The 20,791-nt window shown below is 34.8% G+C and overlaps 3 protein-coding genes across 6 annotated transcripts in view; 2 read left to right on the forward strand and 1 right to left on the reverse strand.

Annotated features, from left to right (window-relative positions):
* Positions 1–2,101: 2,101 nt before the first annotated feature.
* On the forward strand, positions 2,102–4,688 carry LOC140986011 (phospholipase A1 PLIP2, chloroplastic-like). Its single transcript, XM_073453941.1, has 5 exons — positions 2,102–2,702; positions 2,806–3,270; positions 3,360–3,419; positions 3,559–3,975; positions 4,070–4,688. The coding sequence occupies exons 1-5, from the start codon at positions 2,157–2,159 to the stop codon at positions 4,601–4,603; spliced, it is 2,022 nt and encodes a 673-aa protein (XP_073310042.1). The 5' UTR covers positions 2,102–2,156; the 3' UTR covers positions 4,604–4,688.
* A 1,091-nt stretch (positions 4,689–5,779) lies between these two features.
* LOC140986012 (phospholipase A1 PLIP2, chloroplastic-like) lies at positions 5,780–8,368 on the forward strand. Its single transcript, XM_073453942.1, has 5 exons — positions 5,780–6,380; positions 6,484–6,948; positions 7,040–7,099; positions 7,239–7,655; positions 7,750–8,368. Exons 1-5 carry the CDS (start codon positions 5,835–5,837, stop codon positions 8,281–8,283), a joined length of 2,022 nt encoding a protein of 673 aa, XP_073310043.1. The 5' UTR covers positions 5,780–5,834; the 3' UTR covers positions 8,284–8,368.
* Positions 8,369–16,126: 7,758 nt separating this feature from the next.
* LOC140986736 (uncharacterized) overlaps positions 16,127–20,791 on the reverse strand; it is a 46,825-nt gene continuing 42,160 nt past the window's right edge. For 3 of the 4 annotated variants that reach the window (XM_073455069.1, XM_073455067.1, XM_073455068.1), the window contains exons 19-24: positions 19,832–19,886; positions 19,309–19,697; positions 17,580–19,238; positions 16,930–17,496; positions 16,773–16,831; positions 16,127–16,679 (exon numbers count right to left, since the gene is read on the reverse strand). In XM_073455069.1, the coding sequence (XP_073311170.1) occupies positions 16,481–16,679; positions 16,773–16,831; positions 16,930–17,496; positions 17,580–19,238; positions 19,309–19,697; positions 19,832–19,886 (2,928 nt within the window). In that variant the 3' untranslated portion in view covers positions 16,127–16,480. The remainder of the gene's footprint in view (positions 16,680–16,772; positions 16,832–16,929; positions 17,497–17,579; positions 19,239–19,308; positions 19,698–19,831; positions 19,887–20,791) is intronic. The other variant, XM_073455066.1, reaches the window with a different exon arrangement.

Here is a 20,791-nt window from a genome sequence, read left to right on the forward strand (position 1 = left end):
CACGTAAATACCAATTATATGATAAAAATTAAAATTTTGATTTTCTAAAAAAGTAATTTGAATCATTTTCTTATTTATTTGAGTTTAATCTCTTGTTATATTAGACTAATAAATTAATTAATAATTTATATAATTTACTTTCAAATTTTTTGTCAAATTAATATTCCAACGGTTAATTTTATGTTATATAATAAATTATAATTAGCATAATATATAGAACCAAATGAATTGAAAGAAATTTTTAAAAAATATATATCCAAATACCACAAATCAATCAAATTATGGACTTTATCAATGCATAAATCATAATTTACATAAATTAAGAACACTAACGATAAATAATGATCAATTTAAAATATCGTGACTAACTTATCAAAACAAAATCAAAACTAATGAAATAATAATATTGATAGTAAAATATAACTCATAATATTTCAATTAAATAATATTTAAACACCTACATAATTTTTTTACCTTTTATTTTTACGATTTTATATCATAGATAATTAATTTTATATCATAATCGATCTTTTATAAACTACTTCGATGATGATTAATTTCTTGTTAAATATAATTTTAAAATAATAAATAAATCTATATATGTAATGAAATACACACTTAAATAAGATTACATGGTAAATATCAAATAAAATCTAATAAACTAATACAATAATTATTAAATATAAATTTTAAACTACCGGTATGATTTTCACATAAAAATTTAAAATATAACCAAAGAAATAAACTTGCAAAAAAATGTTATTTTTTGTATTTGTTGAATTAGTTAGTTTGATTTCAAATTAAATAAATAAATAAAACTATTAAAATATCTTATGTAAAAGCTCTAATACTTTGACAAATGTTAATCAATTATCATTATAATTTATATTTATTATAAGAATTATGTCATATATTATTTTTATTAAGTATTTTTATGTCTTTAGTACTTATATATGTATGTACATTGGTAATTATGTTCGTTCACAATTGGAAAATTTTTTAAGTATCCACACTTTTATAGGTAATGTAGATATCCACACTTTTATAGGTATATAGATATAGATTATGAATATAACTCAACTTTATTTCTCTCACGTTCGTTTACAATTGGAAAAATCCACAAATTTTTATGTATATATAATGAAATAAAATGTGGTTAATTAGTATTAATTAATAAACTAAGTGTGAAATTATATGTATATAGGAGGAAATAAAATGTGGTTAATTAGTATTAATTAATAGACTAAGTGTGAAATTACCACATATGTTACTTGATAATAGAAATAATGGAACACATCCACACATTTATATGTATATAGAATCAAATAATTTTTTTAAAAAAATTTAGTATAATGAAATATGACATAATTAAATATTATAATANCTAGCATCCAATTTCCCATTTTACAGTTAAGGGAGTCTAGTTTTCGGGGCGGATATCCGATTTTTTCGAACAGTGTTTTATTACCTGAACCCAACTCAATAATGATGACTAATTGAATGGTCGGGTTGATGAGTCGTCTTCTTTTTCAAAATAAAAACAAATTTAACATTTTTTTAAACAACATAAATCAAAACATTTAATGAGAGTGACAATTAAGACCGGCAATTGCAATTTTTTCAAATAATAATTATATATGACAACAACAAAATCTTAACGACCATCTATGAAGCCAACAATAAAATAAATTACTCATTGTTTTAAGAATTGGGAAAGACACACAATTATCATCATAAAAGACCAAATGAGAAAAAAATTACTTTTTGTTTTAAGAATGGGGAAAGACACACGATTATCCAATCGAGCACCTCACGTAGAGATTTTCTACTCGAACCCGACTAATTACCCGAAAAAATGCACTGGATTGGGTCGGGTCGGGTATACGTACTAACCGATCCGATTGCTCACCCTTATTTTAATTCAATAATATTCAGGTTTGTTAGCCTAATTTGTTTTTTTATTAAAAAAAGTAATTTCAAAAATATTTTCCATAATCTAACGACGTCGTTTGTTTTCGAAGTTTGGTAAACTGTTTTTGACGGTAGTTGTGTTGTTATAAATAACCACAGACCTTTTTCTTCTCCCACCTCTCCATGATAACGCATTTTTACAGGTTGTGTGTTATGCTCCATTTACCAATTATTTATGCACAAAAATGGATGCTTTGTGCTTGAATGCTGGAATTCATGGAATGGCCAAGCATGCACCCATGGCTGCAGAGGTCCGTAGTGCCGCCGTTGGACGTTCTGGGACGGTGGAGAGGCCGTCGGTGTCGGGGACGCCGCCGCGGAGGAACTTTCCTTGGGGGTTCACATTCAGGCATTCTTGGTGGCCTGGAGGTAAGAACTGGCGGAACGAGCAGGCGATCACGGTTGAGGACGCCGTTTCGGTGGAGGAGTTTGCGGAGACCGAAGATGAAGGGCAGAGTGGGAATTGGGTTTTCAATATTCTGAACGTGAAGTCTCTGTGGAAAGAAGAATTTAAAGACACTGATCATTTGGTTGAAGAATTGGAGGATGGAGATATGGGCCGTGAAGAGGAGGAGGGGTGTGATGTGACTTCTGTTGATGATATTGATTGTACTAAAATGGATAGAGAATCATTCTCCGACCTGCTTCGCAAGGTACCGTTGGGAGAAGCTAGATTTTATGCTCGGATGTCTTATTTGGGAAATTTAGCCTATTCCATTTCCCAAATCAAGGTAGGATTGATTTCTTATATAGTTTTATATCTAGTTGTGTTTTCATTGTAGACCAGAAAGTTTTTTGCTAATTTAATGGTTTCTCGGTGAAATGGTGTCACAGCCTGATGATCTCCTGAGATCCCATGGTCTGCGTTTTGTGACTTCATCACTGGAAAAGAAAGAACAGGCATTGAAAGCGAAACAAGAAAACAACCCACAAAAAGAAGAGAAAACGTCTCAAGATGGAGAAGGGAATGAAACAGGACATGCCAACCGAATAAGTGCTTCTTCTGCTTACCAAATTGCTGCTTCTGCAGCTTCCTATTTGCATTCTCAGACAAAGTCCATGCTTCACTTCAAATCCAGCAACTCCAATCCATCTCAAACTTTTCCTGAAGATGAAACAGGCGATGTTGAGGATATGGCCTCGTTGATGGCAACAACTGATTCTGTGACTGCTGTTGTTGCTGCTAAGGAAGAAATAAAGCAAGCGGTGGCGGATGATCTGAACTCAACTAGCTCATCACCATGTGAGTGGTTTGTTTGTGATGATGATCAAAAGGCAACGAGGTTCTTTGTCATACAGGTAGGACACCATTGAAGTTTTATTCTTTTAATAAACTAATCCAAATTATTAGTACTTTAAAATGCTGAGTTTGATTTCCTTGCTTACAGGGATCTGAGTCGCTGGCTTCATGGAAGGCCAATCTCCTTTTCGAGCCTGTACAGTTTGAGGTATTTATTGTTTATGTCATTATGAGAATAATTTGTACGGGAGACTCTCAGGATGCAACTATGTTTCTCAAATTCTTTACGCTGGCGGGCACAATTATACAAACCTTCATGATTCAGGATTTTATATTTCTTTCTTTAGGGGCTAGATGTGTTGGTTCACCGAGGTATATATGAGGCTGCAAAAGGAATCTACGAGCAGATGTTGCCAGAAATTCAGGCACACATAATACATCGTGGGGATTGTGCCACATTTCGCTTCACAGGGCACTCTCTTGGTGGAAGTTTAGCATTGCTCATCAATCTGATGCTGCTGATAAGGGGTATAGCTCCCTGTTCTTCATTGCTGCCCGTTATAACTTTTGGTGCACCATCAATTATGTGTGGAGGGGATCATCTACTAAGCAACCTTGGTTTGCCTCGAAATCACGTCCAGTCTATATCAATGCACAGAGACATCGTTCCACGTGCTTTTTCTTGCAACTATCCTGGTCGTGTGGTGCAATTTCTCAAGGCAATCAATAGGAACTTCCGCAATCATCCATGTCTTAGCGAACAGGTATAAGATATATTGAGGAGTATCAAGTTCCAATACGGTTGCAACAATTTAGTTAAAATAAGTGAATGTGTTTGTGGTGTGTTGTGATGAACAGAAGTTGTTATATGCTCCAATGGGAGAGTTTTTGATCCTTCAACCGGACGATACATTTTCTCCAAACCATGAACTTCTTCCTTCAGGCAGTGGCCTGTACCTATTGACAGCAGATGCTGCAAAGGCAGAGAAGCAAGTTCGCGCAGCACAGTTGATATTCTTAAACTCACCGCACCCACTCGAGATATTGAGCGACCGGTGTGCCTATGGCTCCGAAGGAACCATTCTCAGAGACCATGACATGAACTCTTACTTGAAATCTGTTCGCAATGTTGTTCGTGAAGAGCTTAAACGTATAAGAAAATGTAATAGTTCGGAACAGATTGTTGCAGCTGGAAAGAACGGAGTGTCGAAACCGGTGCAGAGTGAGTTGATCAAGTTTTCTTGGTTGGTACAGAACAGTAAAGAGAGTTTGAAACGGTTTGGTAGTGTAGTTGCATCACAACATGTGCATTTGCTTGTACTGCTTTTGTTACCTGCCAAATTACTTGTATTGGCAACTCAGTTTCTTCCCAATACGTTAAGATATATGTGAGATTATAATCCGACTAGGAGATTTTGTAAATGCTGCCCCTTGCTTTTATAGGTGATCACCATGAAAATTACACGAATTCAATAGATCCATAATCTTGTTCTAATTCTTTTTCTTCTCAACCCATACAGTGAATAAGAAGATGAATGATGTGCAATATAAAAACGATAAAATAATATGTATATATAGTTTTGATATGCTGCAGAGCACCGATGATGTGTCACTCACCTACTGCATGCGCAATTTTTCTATATTTCATAACATCCAATAGGTGAGTGACANAAAAAATGATAAAAGAAAAAGTCAAAAACACAAAACCATAATCATAAAATGTGGTTAATTAGTATGAATTATTAATTAATAGGTTAAGTGTGAAATTACCACATATGTTACTTGATAACGGAAATAAGTAAACATGTGAAGGGTAATTATGTCCGTTCACAATTGAAAAACTTTTCAAGTCTAGCATCCAATTTCCCATTTTACAGTTAAGGGAGTCTAGTTTTCGGGGCGGATATCCGATTTTTTCGAACAGTGTTTTATTACCTGAACCCAACTCAATAATGATGACTAATTGAATGGTCGGGTTGATGAGTCGTCTTCTTTTTCAAAATAAAAACAAATTTAACATTTTTTTAAACAACATAAATCAAAACATTTAATGAGAGTGACAATTAAGACCGGCAATTGCAATTTTTTCAAATAATAATTATATATGACAACAACAAAATCTTAACGACCATCTATGAAGCCAACAATAAAATAAATTACTCATTGTTTTAAGAATTGGGAAAGACACACAATTATCATCATAAAAGACCAAATGAGAAAAAAATTACTTTTTGTTTTAAGAATGGGGAAAGACACACGATTATCCAATCGAGCACCTCACGTAGAGATTTTCTACTCGAACCCGACTAATTACCCGAAAAAATGCACTGGATTGGGTCGGGTCGGGTATACGTACTAACCGATCCGATTGCTCACCCTTATTTTAATTCAATAATATTCAGGTTTGTTAGCCTAATTTGTTTTTTTATTAAAAAAAGTAATTTCAAAAATATTTTCCATAATCTAACGACGTCGTTTGTTTTCGAAGTTTGGTAAACTGTTTTTGACGGTAGTTGTGTTGTTATAAATAACCACAGACCTTTTTCTTCTCCCACCTCTCCATGATAACGCATTTTTACAGGTTGTGTGTTATGCTCCATTTACCAATTATTTATGCACAAAAATGGATGCTTTGTGCTTGAATGCTGGAATTCATGGAATGGCCAAGCATGCACCCATGGCTGCAGAGGTCCGTAGTGCCGCCGTTGGACGTTCTGGGACGGTGGAGAGGCCGTCGGTGTCGGGGACGCCGCCGCGGAGGAACTTTCCTTGGGGGTTCACATTCAGGCATTCTTGGTGGCCTGGAGGTAAGAACTGGCGGAACGAGCAGGCGATCACGGTTGAGGACGCCGTTTCGGTGGAGGAGTTTGCGGAGACCGAAGATGAAGGGCAGAGTGGGAATTGGGTTTTCAATATTCTGAACGTGAAGTCTCTGTGGAAAGAAGAATTTAAAGACACTGATCATTTGGTTGAAGAATTGGAGGATGGAGATATGGGCCGTGAAGAGGAGGAGGGGTGTGATGTGACTTCTGTTGATGATATTGATTGTACTAAAATGGATAGAGAATCATTCTCCGACCTGCTTCGCAAGGTACCGTTGGGAGAAGCTAGATTTTATGCTCGGATGTCTTATTTGGGAAATTTAGCCTATTCCATTTCCCAAATCAAGGTAGGATTGATTTCTTATATAGTTTTATATCTAGTTGTGTTTTCATTGTAGACCAGAAAGTTTTTTGCTAATTTAATGGTTTCTCGGTGAAATGGTGTCACAGCCTGATGATCTCCTGAGATCCCATGGTCTGCGTTTTGTGACTTCATCACTGGAAAAGAAAGAACAGGCATTGAAAGCGAAACAAGAAAACAACCCACAAAAAGAAGAGAAAACGTCTCAAGATGGAGAAGGGAATGAAACAGGACATGCCAACCGAATAAGTGCTTCTTCTGCTTACCAAATTGCTGCTTCTGCAGCTTCCTATTTGCATTCTCAGACAAAGTCCATGCTTCACTTCAAATCCAGCAACTCCAATCCATCTCAAACTTTTCCTGAAGATGAAACAGGCGATGTTGAGGATATGGCCTCGTTGATGGCAACAACTGATTCTGTGACTGCTGTTGTTGCTGCTAAGGAAGAAATAAAGCAAGCGGTGGCGGATGATCTGAACTCAACTAGCTCATCACCATGTGAGTGGTTTGTTTGTGATGATGATCAAAAGGCAACGAGGTTCTTTGTCATACAGGTAGGACACCATTGAAGTTTTATTCTTTTAATAAACTAATCCAAACATTATTAGTACTTTAAAATGCTGAGTTTGATTTCCTTGCTTACAGGGATCTGAGTCGCTGGCTTCATGGAAGGCCAATCTCCTTTTCGAGCCTGTACAGTTTGAGGTATTTATTGTTTATGTCATTATGAGAATAATTTGTACGGGAGACTCTCAGGATGCAACTATGTTTCTCAAATTCTTTACGCTGGCGGGCACAATTATACAAACCTTCATGATTCAGGATTTTATATTTCTTTCTTTAGGGGCTAGATGTGTTGGTTCACCGAGGTATATATGAGGCTGCAAAAGGAATCTACGAGCAGATGTTGCCAGAAATTCAGGCACACATAATACATCGTGGGGATTGTGCCACATTTCGCTTCACAGGGCACTCTCTTGGTGGAAGTTTAGCATTGCTCATCAATCTGATGCTGCTGATAAGGGGTATAGCTCCCTGTTCTTCATTGCTGCCCGTTATAACTTTTGGTGCACCATCAATTATGTGTGGAGGGGATCATCTACTAAGCAACCTTGGTTTGCCTCGAAATCACGTCCAGTCTATATCAATGCACAGAGACATCGTTCCACGTGCTTTTTCTTGCAACTATCCTGGTCGTGTGGTGCAATTTCTCAAGGCAATCAATAGGAACTTCCGCAATCATCCATGTCTTAGCGAACAGGTATAAGATATATTGAGGAGTATCAAGTTCCAATACGGTTGCAACAATTTAGTTAAAATAAGTGAATGTGTTTGTGGTGTGTTGTGATGAACAGAAGTTGTTATATGCTCCAATGGGAGAGTTTTTGATCCTTCAACCGGACGATACATTTTCTCCAAACCATGAACTTCTTCCTTCAGGCAGTGGCCTGTACCTATTGACAGCAGATGCTGCAAAGGCAGAGAAGCAAGTTCGCGCAGCACAGTTGATATTCTTAAACTCACCGCACCCACTCGAGATATTGAGCGACCGGTGTGCCTATGGCTCCGAAGGAACCATTCTCAGAGACCATGACATGAACTCTTACTTGAAATCTGTTCGCAATGTTGTTCGTGAAGAGCTTAAACGTATAAGAAAATGTAATAGTTCGGAACAGATTGTTGCAGCTGGAAAGAACGGAGTGTCGAAACCGGTGCAGAGTGAGTTGATCAAGTTTTCTTGGTTGGTACAGAACAGTAAAGAGAGTTTGAAACGGTTTGGTAGTGTAGTTGCATCACAACATGTGCATTTGCTTGTACTGCTTTTGTTACCTGCCAAATTACTTGTATTGGCAACTCAGTTTCTTCCCAATACGTTAAGATATATGTGAGATTATAATCCGACTAGGAGATTTTGTAAATGCTGCCCCTTGCTTTTATAGGTGATCACCATGAAAATTACACGAATTCAATAGATCCATAATCTTGTTCTAATTCTTTTTCTTCTCAACCCATACAGTGAATAAGAAGATGAATGATGTGCAATATAAAAACGATAAAATAATATGTATATATAGTTTTGATATGCTGCAGAGCACCGATGATGTGTCACTCACCTACTGCATGCGCAATTTTTCTATATTTCATAACATCCAATAGGTGAGTGACACCTCATCGGTGCTCACATAGGTGTGCACCGTAGGTGTGCAGCATATATAACTATATATATATATATATAGCTATATGTGTGCGTGTGTGCGCGTGTGAAAACAAGCCAACGATGCGGACCCAGTGAAAATTTGAGCGGTTGGTGTTAACACCCAAAAAAATTTGAAGAAAATTTAATTAAAAGATTTGAATAAAAATTAATTATAATTTAATTATATGAAATGAATTTTATTATTCTACAAGTAATAAGTTAAAAAAGAGAACTTAAGAAAATTTTACATGAAAAAGAGCATTTTACTAAAATATATATATATATAAATACAATAAAAAGATTTAGTTTAATAAAAATCATAACAAAATAAAAGATCTAGTAAATAAACAATTCTGATATAAATTTTAACCTTAAATATGTGTCAAGAAATAAGCTTGACATGTGTTGAGAAATAAATTTAGGTATATCTCACCAATTTAGGTCTATACTTGACTGTCTAGTGTGACTCACATGTTCTCAATTTGCCATAAATAGACCTCATCTGATGCATTTCTTCACAAAATTTTCTGAATTAGTGTCTTCGGAGAAAAAGAGAGAGATGAATTAGAATAGGGAAAAAAATAGAAGAAAAATAGCAAATTATTCCAAAAATTCTGACAAATTTACATAACAATCTTATTCCACCCAGAAACCAATGTGTATATGTGGTGTGGCAAACTCATCAATCGATTTTTCCCAGAAAATCAAGATTCACGAAGAACAGTTGTTGGAAAATTTCAAAAACTTGTGTTTCAGGTTGCTATTTATAATTTCATTTACTCCTTCTTCTTGAAAGATTTTCACTTCGATTTTAAAAATGAATAGTCGATCATGCCCACAATCACTGCAAATATTGTTTTTGGTCGAAGAAATGAGTTTGACGATCATTCTAGTTTTTCAAAATCTACTATTAACCGGTTCCGAATTTCAAAAAAATGATAAACTTAGAAGTTATAGATCGTCCAAAATACATTTGCTGAAAAAATTCAGCTTTGCATGGCCATCAGAGCGGCCACACGCGCCGACGCACTGCGCAAGAATCGCATGCACCACCTCGAATTGGTGATTTTCGATTTCCGACTCTTTCTGCACTTTTTTTAGGCATTGCTGAGAAGTTTTGTAATTTTTTGACATGCATTTTAATTAATATGATTTTTTAAAAATTTATTCAAAACTATCTCATACAAGTCTTATACAAAAATTATTTTTAAAAGTTCCAAAACATACCACAGATCCTAACCAATGTAAAATAATTCAAATTATATTTATAGAAAATATTTTGGTTTGAGCTCATCAACTGATCGAAATGGTAAGATACCAAGGTGAGGTTTTTTCTACCTTGAGGTTTCAACAGTCAAGTTTATTACCATTTTTTTTTTCAATCACGGCCTTTTAGGCATTCAACCAAAAAATGCTTTGAGATATTCTTTGAACTCAACATCATCCTAGCCATTTCTTATAATGTTCTATTCTTGTGTTCGGTTATACCATTTTGTTGTGGAATTTTTGAGGCAGAAAATTCATGTGAAATACCTTTCTTATCACATAAAGATGAAAACAAGGAGTTCTCAAATTCCTTACCATGGTCGGTCTTGATTCTGCCTACCTTAAAGTTATGCAGATTAGTAATCCATGTGACTAAATTTTTAAATGAATCAAACATGTCTGACTTCTCTCAAAGAAAGCTTAACCATGTGAAAGTGAGAAGTAATCGACACACACAAAAGAATATTTTTTACCTTCATAGCTTTCTACTTCCAAAGTACCCATAAGATCTATATGTAATAGCTCAAGACAGCGTGTTGTTCCAAAATTTTGCAACACGAGGTGTGATACCCGAGTTTGCTTACTCTTTTAACAAGATCCACAAACATACGGTACTCCAGAGGATAAATTGGACATACCTCGTACAAAATCAGAGGTTTTTCAATGTCTTAAACTATGTGCGACCCAAATTTTGAAGCCAGAGATCAAGTTCACTTTCTTTTGTATGTTTGTATGTAAGTTCATCTCCTAATTGATAGCAATTATATACAAATCTTGTACCTGTCATAACACAGATGTTAGCATTATCAAAAACTTCATAAGAATTTTTATCAAACTTAACATGAAAATCATCATCACACAATTGACTAATGATTATCAAGTTTGAGTTTAGTTCCCCGACATGTAGCACATTGTGATGCTTGGGCAGTCTTTTAACATTCAGTGTAACTTTTCCAATAATCCTTATTTTTGCTCCACCTCCATAGGTCATTCTACCACTCTTTTGTTCAACATAGTCAACGAGATATTCTCTTGAACCTATCATGTGACGTGAGCTTCCTCTATCAAAGTACCAGTGACTTGCAACGTTAGCTCTTAATGATTTGTAAAAAACATGACTATGAATTTCAGCTTTAGGCACCCAAACTTTCTTCACTGAAGTTCATTTGTCGGAGGTGTTGTGGGACACCTTGGGCAACATCCGATTTGCTTCCCAGTACATGTATTCGTGTCTCAGCTTAAAACAGTACAATCTAATATGACCAAGTTTGAAACAATAGTGATATACAAAATGGCATTTTATTTGCTTCGATTTTGAGCAGCAGCTTGATTCTTTGATGGAAAATTCTTGGTCATAGGAGTGATTGTATGTGTACTTAATGTGTTACTATTTTCTCTTACAAATACAGTTGGTTTTTATGATTCTCCAACTTCAAACACACTGTTGTTAAAGCCTAAACTAGTTTTACTCTCATTTCCCATCATTAATATGGAATCAAGCTTGGTTGTACTAGAGTTGAACTTAGCAAGTGTTTCAATTGCCTTTACAAGCTCATCCTTGATTTATATAATCCTAATTCTTCTTGCTTAAGAAAACTTTGAGTTTATCTACAACATACTTTTTATGTATTCTCTTTTGAGAGAGGTTTGTTCAAGAGGCTTCTTTTGTTCCAATCAATATACAATTCCTCATATAGCTTTTGTACACTTTCTAGAGTGATTTCTTCATCATCTTCCTCTAGAGTTTCTTCAATAATAGAATCCCCAGAAGTTGTAGCATTAAGGCATACTGATTTGGGAGAGATGTTCCGACCAGATGTTGCAACACCATAGGCAACACCTAGTGGATTGACTTGCAACCAGAATTTTTTTTCAAAAGTGCAGTTAGGGAAGTAAGACTTTCTTCTTTGTTAGCTTCTTGACCTTTGTCAGATTTTTAATCACTCAAGGAGATATTCAGTCGTTTATTTTTGCGAATTATGTTCGCACATTCATTCACATCATGTCTAAAACCATTACACACTCTACATTGCATGGAATCAAACTTTTTAAAATCAAACTGATTCTTACTTTCATTCCTTTTTCGAAATTGTTATTTGGTTGAATTTTTTTACGAACAGTTAGACAAGGAAACTTATATTGTTGTCCTATATTCTTTTTGTCTCTTATTCTTTTCAAATAATCTTCAAACCTCTTCGTGATATAAGAGAGAGTATTCACAGAGATCTGACTCATTGACTTCTTGTGATAGTTGAATAAGAACATTGTAGGAATTATTAGCCACTTGGAATACAATGGTCTTACTTTTGTTCTTATTTTATAGGTCCATGTTCATCTCGAAAGTACTAAGAGAGCTGACCAAGTATTCCAGAGAAAGTTGAGACATGTATCGTGCTTCATCAATCGTGCAAATCTTAATATTGAAGTATTCGGGAAGTGATCGTGGGACTTTGCTAACCAATCGTTCGTTTGAAAGTGGATCATCAAGGCTGAATACTTCATTAGTTATCTATCTCAATAGACGATCATATTATGTGATTGTTTCAGTATCTTCCATCATCAAAATTTCAAATTTTGGTGCAAGCATCCTGAAATTTGTCCTGCGCACACTTTTAGATTCTTCACAATGCTTTTGAAGGATTGCCCATGCATCCTTAGCAGAGACGCGGTTGGTAATCAAACTGAACATGCTTAGATCAACTGAAGTGAAGATGACGTTTAAAGCCTTTGAATCGTTGCTCGAAACCTTGACTTCATCAACTGTCTGGCTTTTGCACACTGTCACCATCTTCATATATTCTTTTCAGTGGAGTCCAACTGCTGACAGCTCGTTGACATGCTCTCTCATCTATAGACTTAATATATATTCTGATATTGACCTTTCATAGACTGTAGTTGGATCCAACCAAAACAGGTGGTCATAGTGCAGTGTTTGTAAGTGAAACATCTATTAATTTGTACATGTTAAACAAAAATAACCATAATCTCACTTAGTATAGTCAAATGACCGTTCTGATACTACTTGTAAGGAAATTTGTTTAATATAAAGTAAAAATGTCGTGTGTATCAGATATCAATGTTGCCTCAGATGTTGTGACATTTTATGACAACACGTAGCGGAATAATAAAACACATAAATAAATAACTTAAATAAAATAACTTAAAGATAATTATGCATAAGTAATAATGCTTGTGATGCATCAGGGAAAAATAATCACTAGAAGAATAAATTGAGTATACAAAATCAATACTATTTATTTTATGAAACACTAACTTCCCTAACAAGTTAAGAAATCAAATTGCATTCTAAAACAACAACAGAATAACCAAATAATGCAACATATTATATGCCAAAAACTGGACCAACAAAACGAAATCTTCAATAAACACTTTCACAAGTGTTGTCTTCAAATGTCTCTCACAACCACATCAACACAGTTGTAAATAACCGTATTCTTCAAATTGTGGCCCTCTACGACTTAATTTTCTTTGAGTGAATATTTCTCTCTATCTCTTCGCTCTTGTGCATAACATATGATCCTTATATTTACAAGCATGATTTTTCCTATAATTTTTTCTTTGATTAGATACCTAAAAATCATGGTAAGATGGAGTTTATAAGGAAATAAACACTTTTAAGCATATCAAATTAAATTTAGAGTCCATCTCTATAAAAGTATAGAAAGAAAAAACTCTTAATAAAATATTTAACAAAATCTTATCAATAAAGAAAATATAATTTAAGTAATAAATTATATCTTTGAACATAAAATATTTTTTTTCTTTCAGATATAGATATAATTATTTGTAGAACTTACAAACATCGAATGAAACAAGCATGTGCAGTAATTTAATATCTTATATTTCGTACCAAACAATGTCCAAACAATTAAGAAATACAAAATATTGAGGAGAAAATTTTAAATTTTCTGATGGTTTAGACTTTGGAGTAGAGATCAACCTCAATATTTCAAAATTTTCTAATATCATTGTTGAAAATAAAGTAAATGTTGACCTGCGATAATTAATCATGCTGGGAGAACAGTCAACACATGAAGTTTTACATGTTAGACAATTTAAAAGATTTAATTTGTATTATTACTATCGGATATAATTTTTGGTAAAATAAAATTAAGTGCTCGGTCTTACAATCGGTATTAGAGTCAATGTCACATGTTTGATTCATACGAATTCAAAGAGTACAATTATTATGAGGAGAATTGTGGAGTCGTAATAACTTGCCCTGCTAGGAGAGTGGTCGACACGTGATGCTTAACATGTTGGATGGTTTAAAATATTTGAGTTGCACTATTACTACCAATTATAATTTTTGGTAAAACACCGCAAGAAAGTGTCTAATTAAATTGTAAATAATTCTAAATTAGAATAAGGAACTTTATCAAATTAAAAAAATAAGAAATCAAAGGATACGGATATCTGCTAATTTTTATTAAAACTATTGAAATTTGTAATGAAATAAATTACCATAATCAATAAGGAAATGAGCAGTGTTCTAAAAAGAGGCGGCCTAGACACCTCGATTTTTAGAAAATCGATGGTTTTTTGGGGTTGTTAAAAAAATCGGTCGCCTAGATTGGCCAGTCGTCTCATAGACGGCTTAAAATCCGCCTAGGCGGATGCCTAATTTAATAAATAGAATTTTTAATTTTTTAAAAAAATTGTTTGACATATTTTTCAATTAATTTTTATTGGATAAAGATGATGAATATGCTATTTATTTTGAGTTTGAATCTGATATATAAGAATTATTGGATAAATATGGAGATGAATAAGAATTACATATTTAGTTTAAAAAAAACTGTCTAAGCTACTACTTAAACGCCTAGTCGTTAAGTGGTGGGTAGTCGTCCGCTTACCGCATATCATTTTTTAGGACACTGAAAAGATTAATTTGCAGCAACATCTTTCCAGATAGTTTTATTTGAGAGTTAACCCCCTAACTTTTTGAAGTTGTATCACACACCCTTCATTTAATGTATAGTGATGATACAATTTTATTTTTATACAAACGATGACAACATCAATATTTCAAATATTTATCAGGATGATTATTGTAAGGCCCAATATCTATCGATTGTCCTAGTGTACCAACACAAGTCTTTTCAATATGTTTATGTCATCCCTCACACGTTCTCTGAAAAATTTTTCGAGAATCACACCTATCTCACAATTGTTCCAAGTCAAATACGTTTAAGTTTTGAATTTTTAAGATATTTACTCTTGAAAAAATATGTATTTTGTTGATATAAGTAATGTATCAAATCTTTTAATCACTACTCAATTATACAAGTTAATACATTAGCAATCTTGGAATCTTTCTCATTCTATTGTTTCATTAATGTTCTCTTAACCTAAAAAAATCCGTGCAATTTCTTTATACCGACGATCGCTCCTCTCTCTATTGACCGTAGGCATCACAATTATACCTTTGATTTTTAAAATTTGTTTGATAACTATATACAATAGTTTTAAGTTTTATTAAAAATTTAAAATTGAAGATAAGGATGATCACGATGCGATTTGACTGAAATTTTCATGAAATTGGAACTGAATTGTTATGTGGTTCAGTTTGAAATATTTTTGAATTTTGTGGAAATTTTCAAATAAAATTAGATAATATGCGGTTTTAAACGGCTTCATGTCGCTATGCGATGTTTAAGGTTACAAAAATAAAGCATCTACTGAGCAATGTACTAAATCAAATATAGTTTGTTTTTTCAATGAAAATAACATCTTAATTTAAGATAGTACTATCAAAATTAATCATAATAAAAATAATTAACACATGGAAATACATGAGTTAACATGTAACATATATGTCTAAGGAAAAATTGCCCTAAAGAAGAAGAATTGGGTCAAAATTGGACCAAAATAATCATAACCCAAAAGGAAAATAGCAAAAACTTGTGTGAGACGGTCTCACGAGTTGTATTTTGTAAGACGAATCTCTTATTTGAGTCATCCATGAAAAAATATTACTTTTTATGCTAAGAGTATTATTTTTAATTTTTCAATATCGGTAAAATTGACATGTATAAAGATTCGTGAGACCGTCTCACAAGAGACCTACTCAAGAAAAATGTATGATATTTATCTTTTTTTTAAAAAAAAATAAATTACGAATCTTGGTTTGATACAATTCGATTTCAGCTGTTCGGGCATTTTTTTTAAAAAACCCTTAAATTGCTAACCAAGAAATATCCACTTTATTTTAGTTTACAAAAACGCTAATAAACTTCAAATGGCAATCATTCCTACACTCCCTGTTCTACTTACAAGAGAAGAAAATTTTTTTACAAACTATATCTCAAAAAATAAATATCATATACTTTCCTTCAAATTTTCTTAATTTATTTCTATCTAACAAAATCGTCCAATGCACATCTTTCATACTAGTATTAAAATACTTTAGGTTAGCTGACAAATATGTTATTCAGAGACACTATTCGACGTATAGCTTCGCATGTATATTGTAGCATGGCTTTTGTGTACGTCTCATAATACCCACTTGTAAGCCAGAAAAATCAAATCAAACCCCAAAAAGACTTGGATCCCAACTCCCGTGTTAAAGGAATGACAGAAACTATAACCGGACTGACTATTCACACCTCAGAAAATACTCTTCTATCGAACCAACTGGACAGGCGCTTCATCTTTACTAAAAGCTCTTTGTTTCTTTGAAAGTAAGATTCACCATTTGATAGCATCACCTCAAAGTCATGCTTGGTTGCCTTCAGACTCCTATAGTAGTCGTTTTCTAACCTAAGCTTGATTATTCGAGGGGATAATGGAACGGGAAACCTGCAATAATTCAACGATTGATGTCAGCTTTTTCACACACACAGAGAGAGAGAGAGAGAGAGAGAGAGAGAGAGACAAAAGCTTCTCTTATACCTGTTGACGAAATCTGACTTCTGAGCAGCGTCATTCAACTTCAAGACCCCATATCTATCCTGCGACATTGGCAACATATTCATAATACAAAGATGAGAACCCAACATTCACAATGGGTCTGAAACATGAATTATATCAGAACAAGAAAGAGGAAGACCTTATCTTTTCTAGCAGCCCGCAACAATTCAGTGAGAGAATTTAAGATTTTTTCCCTGCACTTGAAGTTAATATTTGGTTGCTCCCAACACCTGCCAGGATCATGCAGTTCCCATGGACAATGAAAATGGGAATCTGTTGGATCATTCTTGTACTCAACATTAAATCTTTCCCATGGACTACCAGGGAATTCACTAGATTTATCTTTAATACCAACAATTCGACCATCCCACCAAGCACCATTTTCTTCATCTCTCCACCACACCTGGCATTCATCCCTAATCGTCCATCTTCGGTCCAAAGCTGCATCATACCATGTCCTTTCAACAATAAAATCGGGGAAGTTGTCCAGCTCAGGAAGCACCAGGCGAAATTTTTTACCAACAACATTACAAGAAGAATCCATGAATTTGAGCATGAGTTCACAGCAACTGTCTCCAGAACCGGAGTGTGTTGTATACTTGAGTTCTTCAACCAAACAAATCTCAACAGCTCTAATATTATCTCCATACCAATGCCAAGGACCAGGTAGTGATTGCACAATCAGTTTCATGTACTCGTGATGGCCCTGCACATGAAAAAGTCATATACACTGTTCACTAGACAAATAAAGTATCAACAAAAAATGATTAAATCAATGCAGCTTCCTACCTGTCGTAAATATACTACTTCATCTCCTAGCTGAGGGATATAGCGATATGCCTCCTCCTTCTCTGACAAAAGCAGCCAATTTTGCTTATTTGCCCTATCGTGCCTATTTCCGTCAACTAAAGAACTTGTTGCTCCCCTCAAGTAGCCTTCTCTTTTGTTCAGGGAAGACTTAGATTTGGCAGAACGTTGTGATCCCTCTAAAGGAAAATAATCAAGTGCTTTCTTTGATGACTTTTGTGCACCTCTTGAAGTATCTGGTCCTAGAGGGTCACCAAACATCCGAAGGTGACGGATTTCAGGATTGCTCTCCCGTGAGGTAGCCTTCAATCTGAAGGTTCTGGATCTGCGTATGGAATCAGTCTCCATGTCATGAGATTTCGTCTCTAAGTCATGGTTGCTCAAGCTGAAATTAGAATCACTGTCACAAATTTCATCTCCATCTACGAGGAATTGTGGCTTAAGATTTGGTTCATCTGGGCTGTTGTCTTCCATCAACACTCCATGCTCAGTTTTCTCTTTGACAGAGAAAGGTGTTTTAGATATTGCAGCACCTGATGAAGCATCTAAGTTAGTCTTACAAGTAAGTTTAGGAAGGTCCCCCCGAATATTCTTTGTTTTTATTTTTAATATAGTTGGCTTCATTTTAGAATTTCTTCGTGGTTCAGAAGAAGATTCTGTTGCATCCACGTTCGAGTTATTAGATATACAAAGATGAGAACCGGAAATGTCCTTTTCTCCTTCAATACAATTTTGGCGGTTTAACACTCTAGAATCACTGTCCACAAGCTCATGACCATGAAGAGGTGACACAACCAGCAATGAAGACTTATCTGTCTCTTTACTAGGCAAACTTCCATTATTGCTGGCAACATTCACGTGGGCAGGCAAGTGATCTTCTGACTGCTTTCTATTTGAAGTACGGATTTTTATTTTCCCCCAACTTATACAGGCTTCACTGCAGCTTCGTTCCAACTTATCATCAGCTTCTGTGGGTTTTTCAACATCTATAAGACGCCGCTTGTGATTGTGTTCATCAGATGGTTCCATATCACCCATGCTTCCGAAAGATGACCTAAGATCCGTTGATCTCAAACTAACCCCCTTATCTTCTATGTTTCGTTCACAAACTCTTGCAGCCAAAGACGGAAGACTGGTCTGACTCTTAAATTGTTCCTTGTCAGACTCAGATAATGCCGGAGTTGGTGGATCACGAAGTGAAAATTTCACCACCAACTTCTTCTTGCTTTCAACACCAGTCTCTGACTGAAGGCCCTTGAGTGGTTTGATCACATCTTTAGACCGATTTGAAGATATCTTTGCAACAGTTGAATGATTCATTTGCTCATTTTGTTCTGTACTCCAAAAGTCCGAACCTTCAAATGATGATTCACTATCTGATGAATCGCCTTCCGAACCGTCCTCTTCCGAACCGTCATCTTCTCCCTCGGTAGAAGCTTCCGACATCTGGGAAAAAGTATTGATGGCATTACGTGCAGCAATTCTCTGAGGTCTCAACAATTTAGACGTTCGAGACTTCCTTCTAGAAGTCCTCTGACCAGTTTTTGATTTTTTATATCTTTTTATTCTGGATGAAGTTCCATTTTGATCATCTGAAAGTTTCTTCTTAACAATTTTACCAGATGAAGGAAACAACGGGCCCTGAGGAGCCAAATGTTGGTTAGACAATGCAAACTAAATAAATATTACATTTTCTGAACACAAAGCTTACATCTTGAACAGATCTCCTTCGTTTTGATCGGACCAGATTATCTTTTTCATTTAGTTTCATCCTATCTTCACTGCAGTCTGACTCAATCGAAGTGTTGTCACTAGGAAAATCTTGTTCATTACTGAAATATTCTTCAGCAATATTGTATTCTGAGTCATTGTCATCGTTCATGCCATCATTTTCTGGTTCCCAATACATTGCATCCACAAAATCTGGCAAAGAGTCCTGTACATCCAAATCCGCCAAAGGTAATATATGGAACTCTTGCCCCATACCAATATCTGTGCCGACAGCAAATTTCATGGATGAAGGACGCCATTCGATACCAAGAGCACCAAGACGACGCTGTTGATACATGTTCTGGTAAGGTTCTGGGTATGGAAGCATACCTGAGATTTCCCATCCATTGACAAAGACAATCAAGTGTTGGATGATTTTACAGAAAGATATGGAAGATAGAGAGAACTATAACAATTAAACACAAGAAAATCATCAAAGGGAGTGAACAAAAACCAATGCATACTCGAATCACACAAAGGGTCTTGAAGATTTCTTCGATATGGTGAAAGCTGGGTCTCCTGCATAAGATGCAAACCATCAAGATATTAGATAATGCAAAAGTAACATACGCTACCAGAGCCATAATTACCGTCAAATAACATTTCTTTTAAAGGACGAGCATTCAACGCACCCAAACTCATCAGCGCAAATTGATAGGGTGAAACACATAATCACAAGAGGATGCGTCATATTTGAGTTCTAGAAATATCTAGCACCAAAACTCTTAGCGAGTGAGATTTCAAATATGTATCCTTGACAAAAGATGAATGCACTCTATGTGTATTGTATGAAATTTCCTTTTTATTCAGTGCGGAGTGGAAGGAGAGATCGCTCATAGCATGTGTATTGACCGCCCCAAGAATCTCTCCCCTTGCAACTTTAATCTTCTTTTCCCACTTAATTTCTATTTTATTATGAACTTTGTTCTGAAATTAGAATTGTAGCATGGCAAATGATTAGGTCACAATGGAAACCAGACCGTGCTACATTAATATTACCATGAAAATATATATGAAAACTTCCTGGAAACTACTGCTGAAGAAAACAACTATCAAGTCTCTTTAACTTCATAGAGAGTGCCAGCAATACTAATTATCATTGATCAGCATGAATACACAGCACTGTGAAAGAGTGTCCAGAAAAATTCCAAAAATTTGTTGATAACAACAAATTCTGCCCTGATTTTACATTAACTAACTGATATATACAATGATGTATACAGAATCCTTAATTAATCATAATAATCTTTTCTTGAAAAATACATCCATTAGTACTCTGGTCTTGTAATTTCTTAAAGCCTTCCATATTTGGGCTTTTTACATGGTCAAATCCATCTAGTAGTAATTGCTATGGGCAATCTATTTTGTAGATAAAGCCTATCAAGAATACTTTATGATTTAGCCAAATATTTTATAATATTTGT

The sequence above is a fragment of the Primulina huaijiensis genome, chromosome 10 (assembly GCF_012295235.1).
Source record: "Primulina huaijiensis isolate GDHJ02 chromosome 10, ASM1229523v2, whole genome shotgun sequence".
Classification (NCBI taxonomy): Eukaryota; Viridiplantae; Streptophyta; class Magnoliopsida; order Lamiales; family Gesneriaceae; genus Primulina; species Primulina huaijiensis.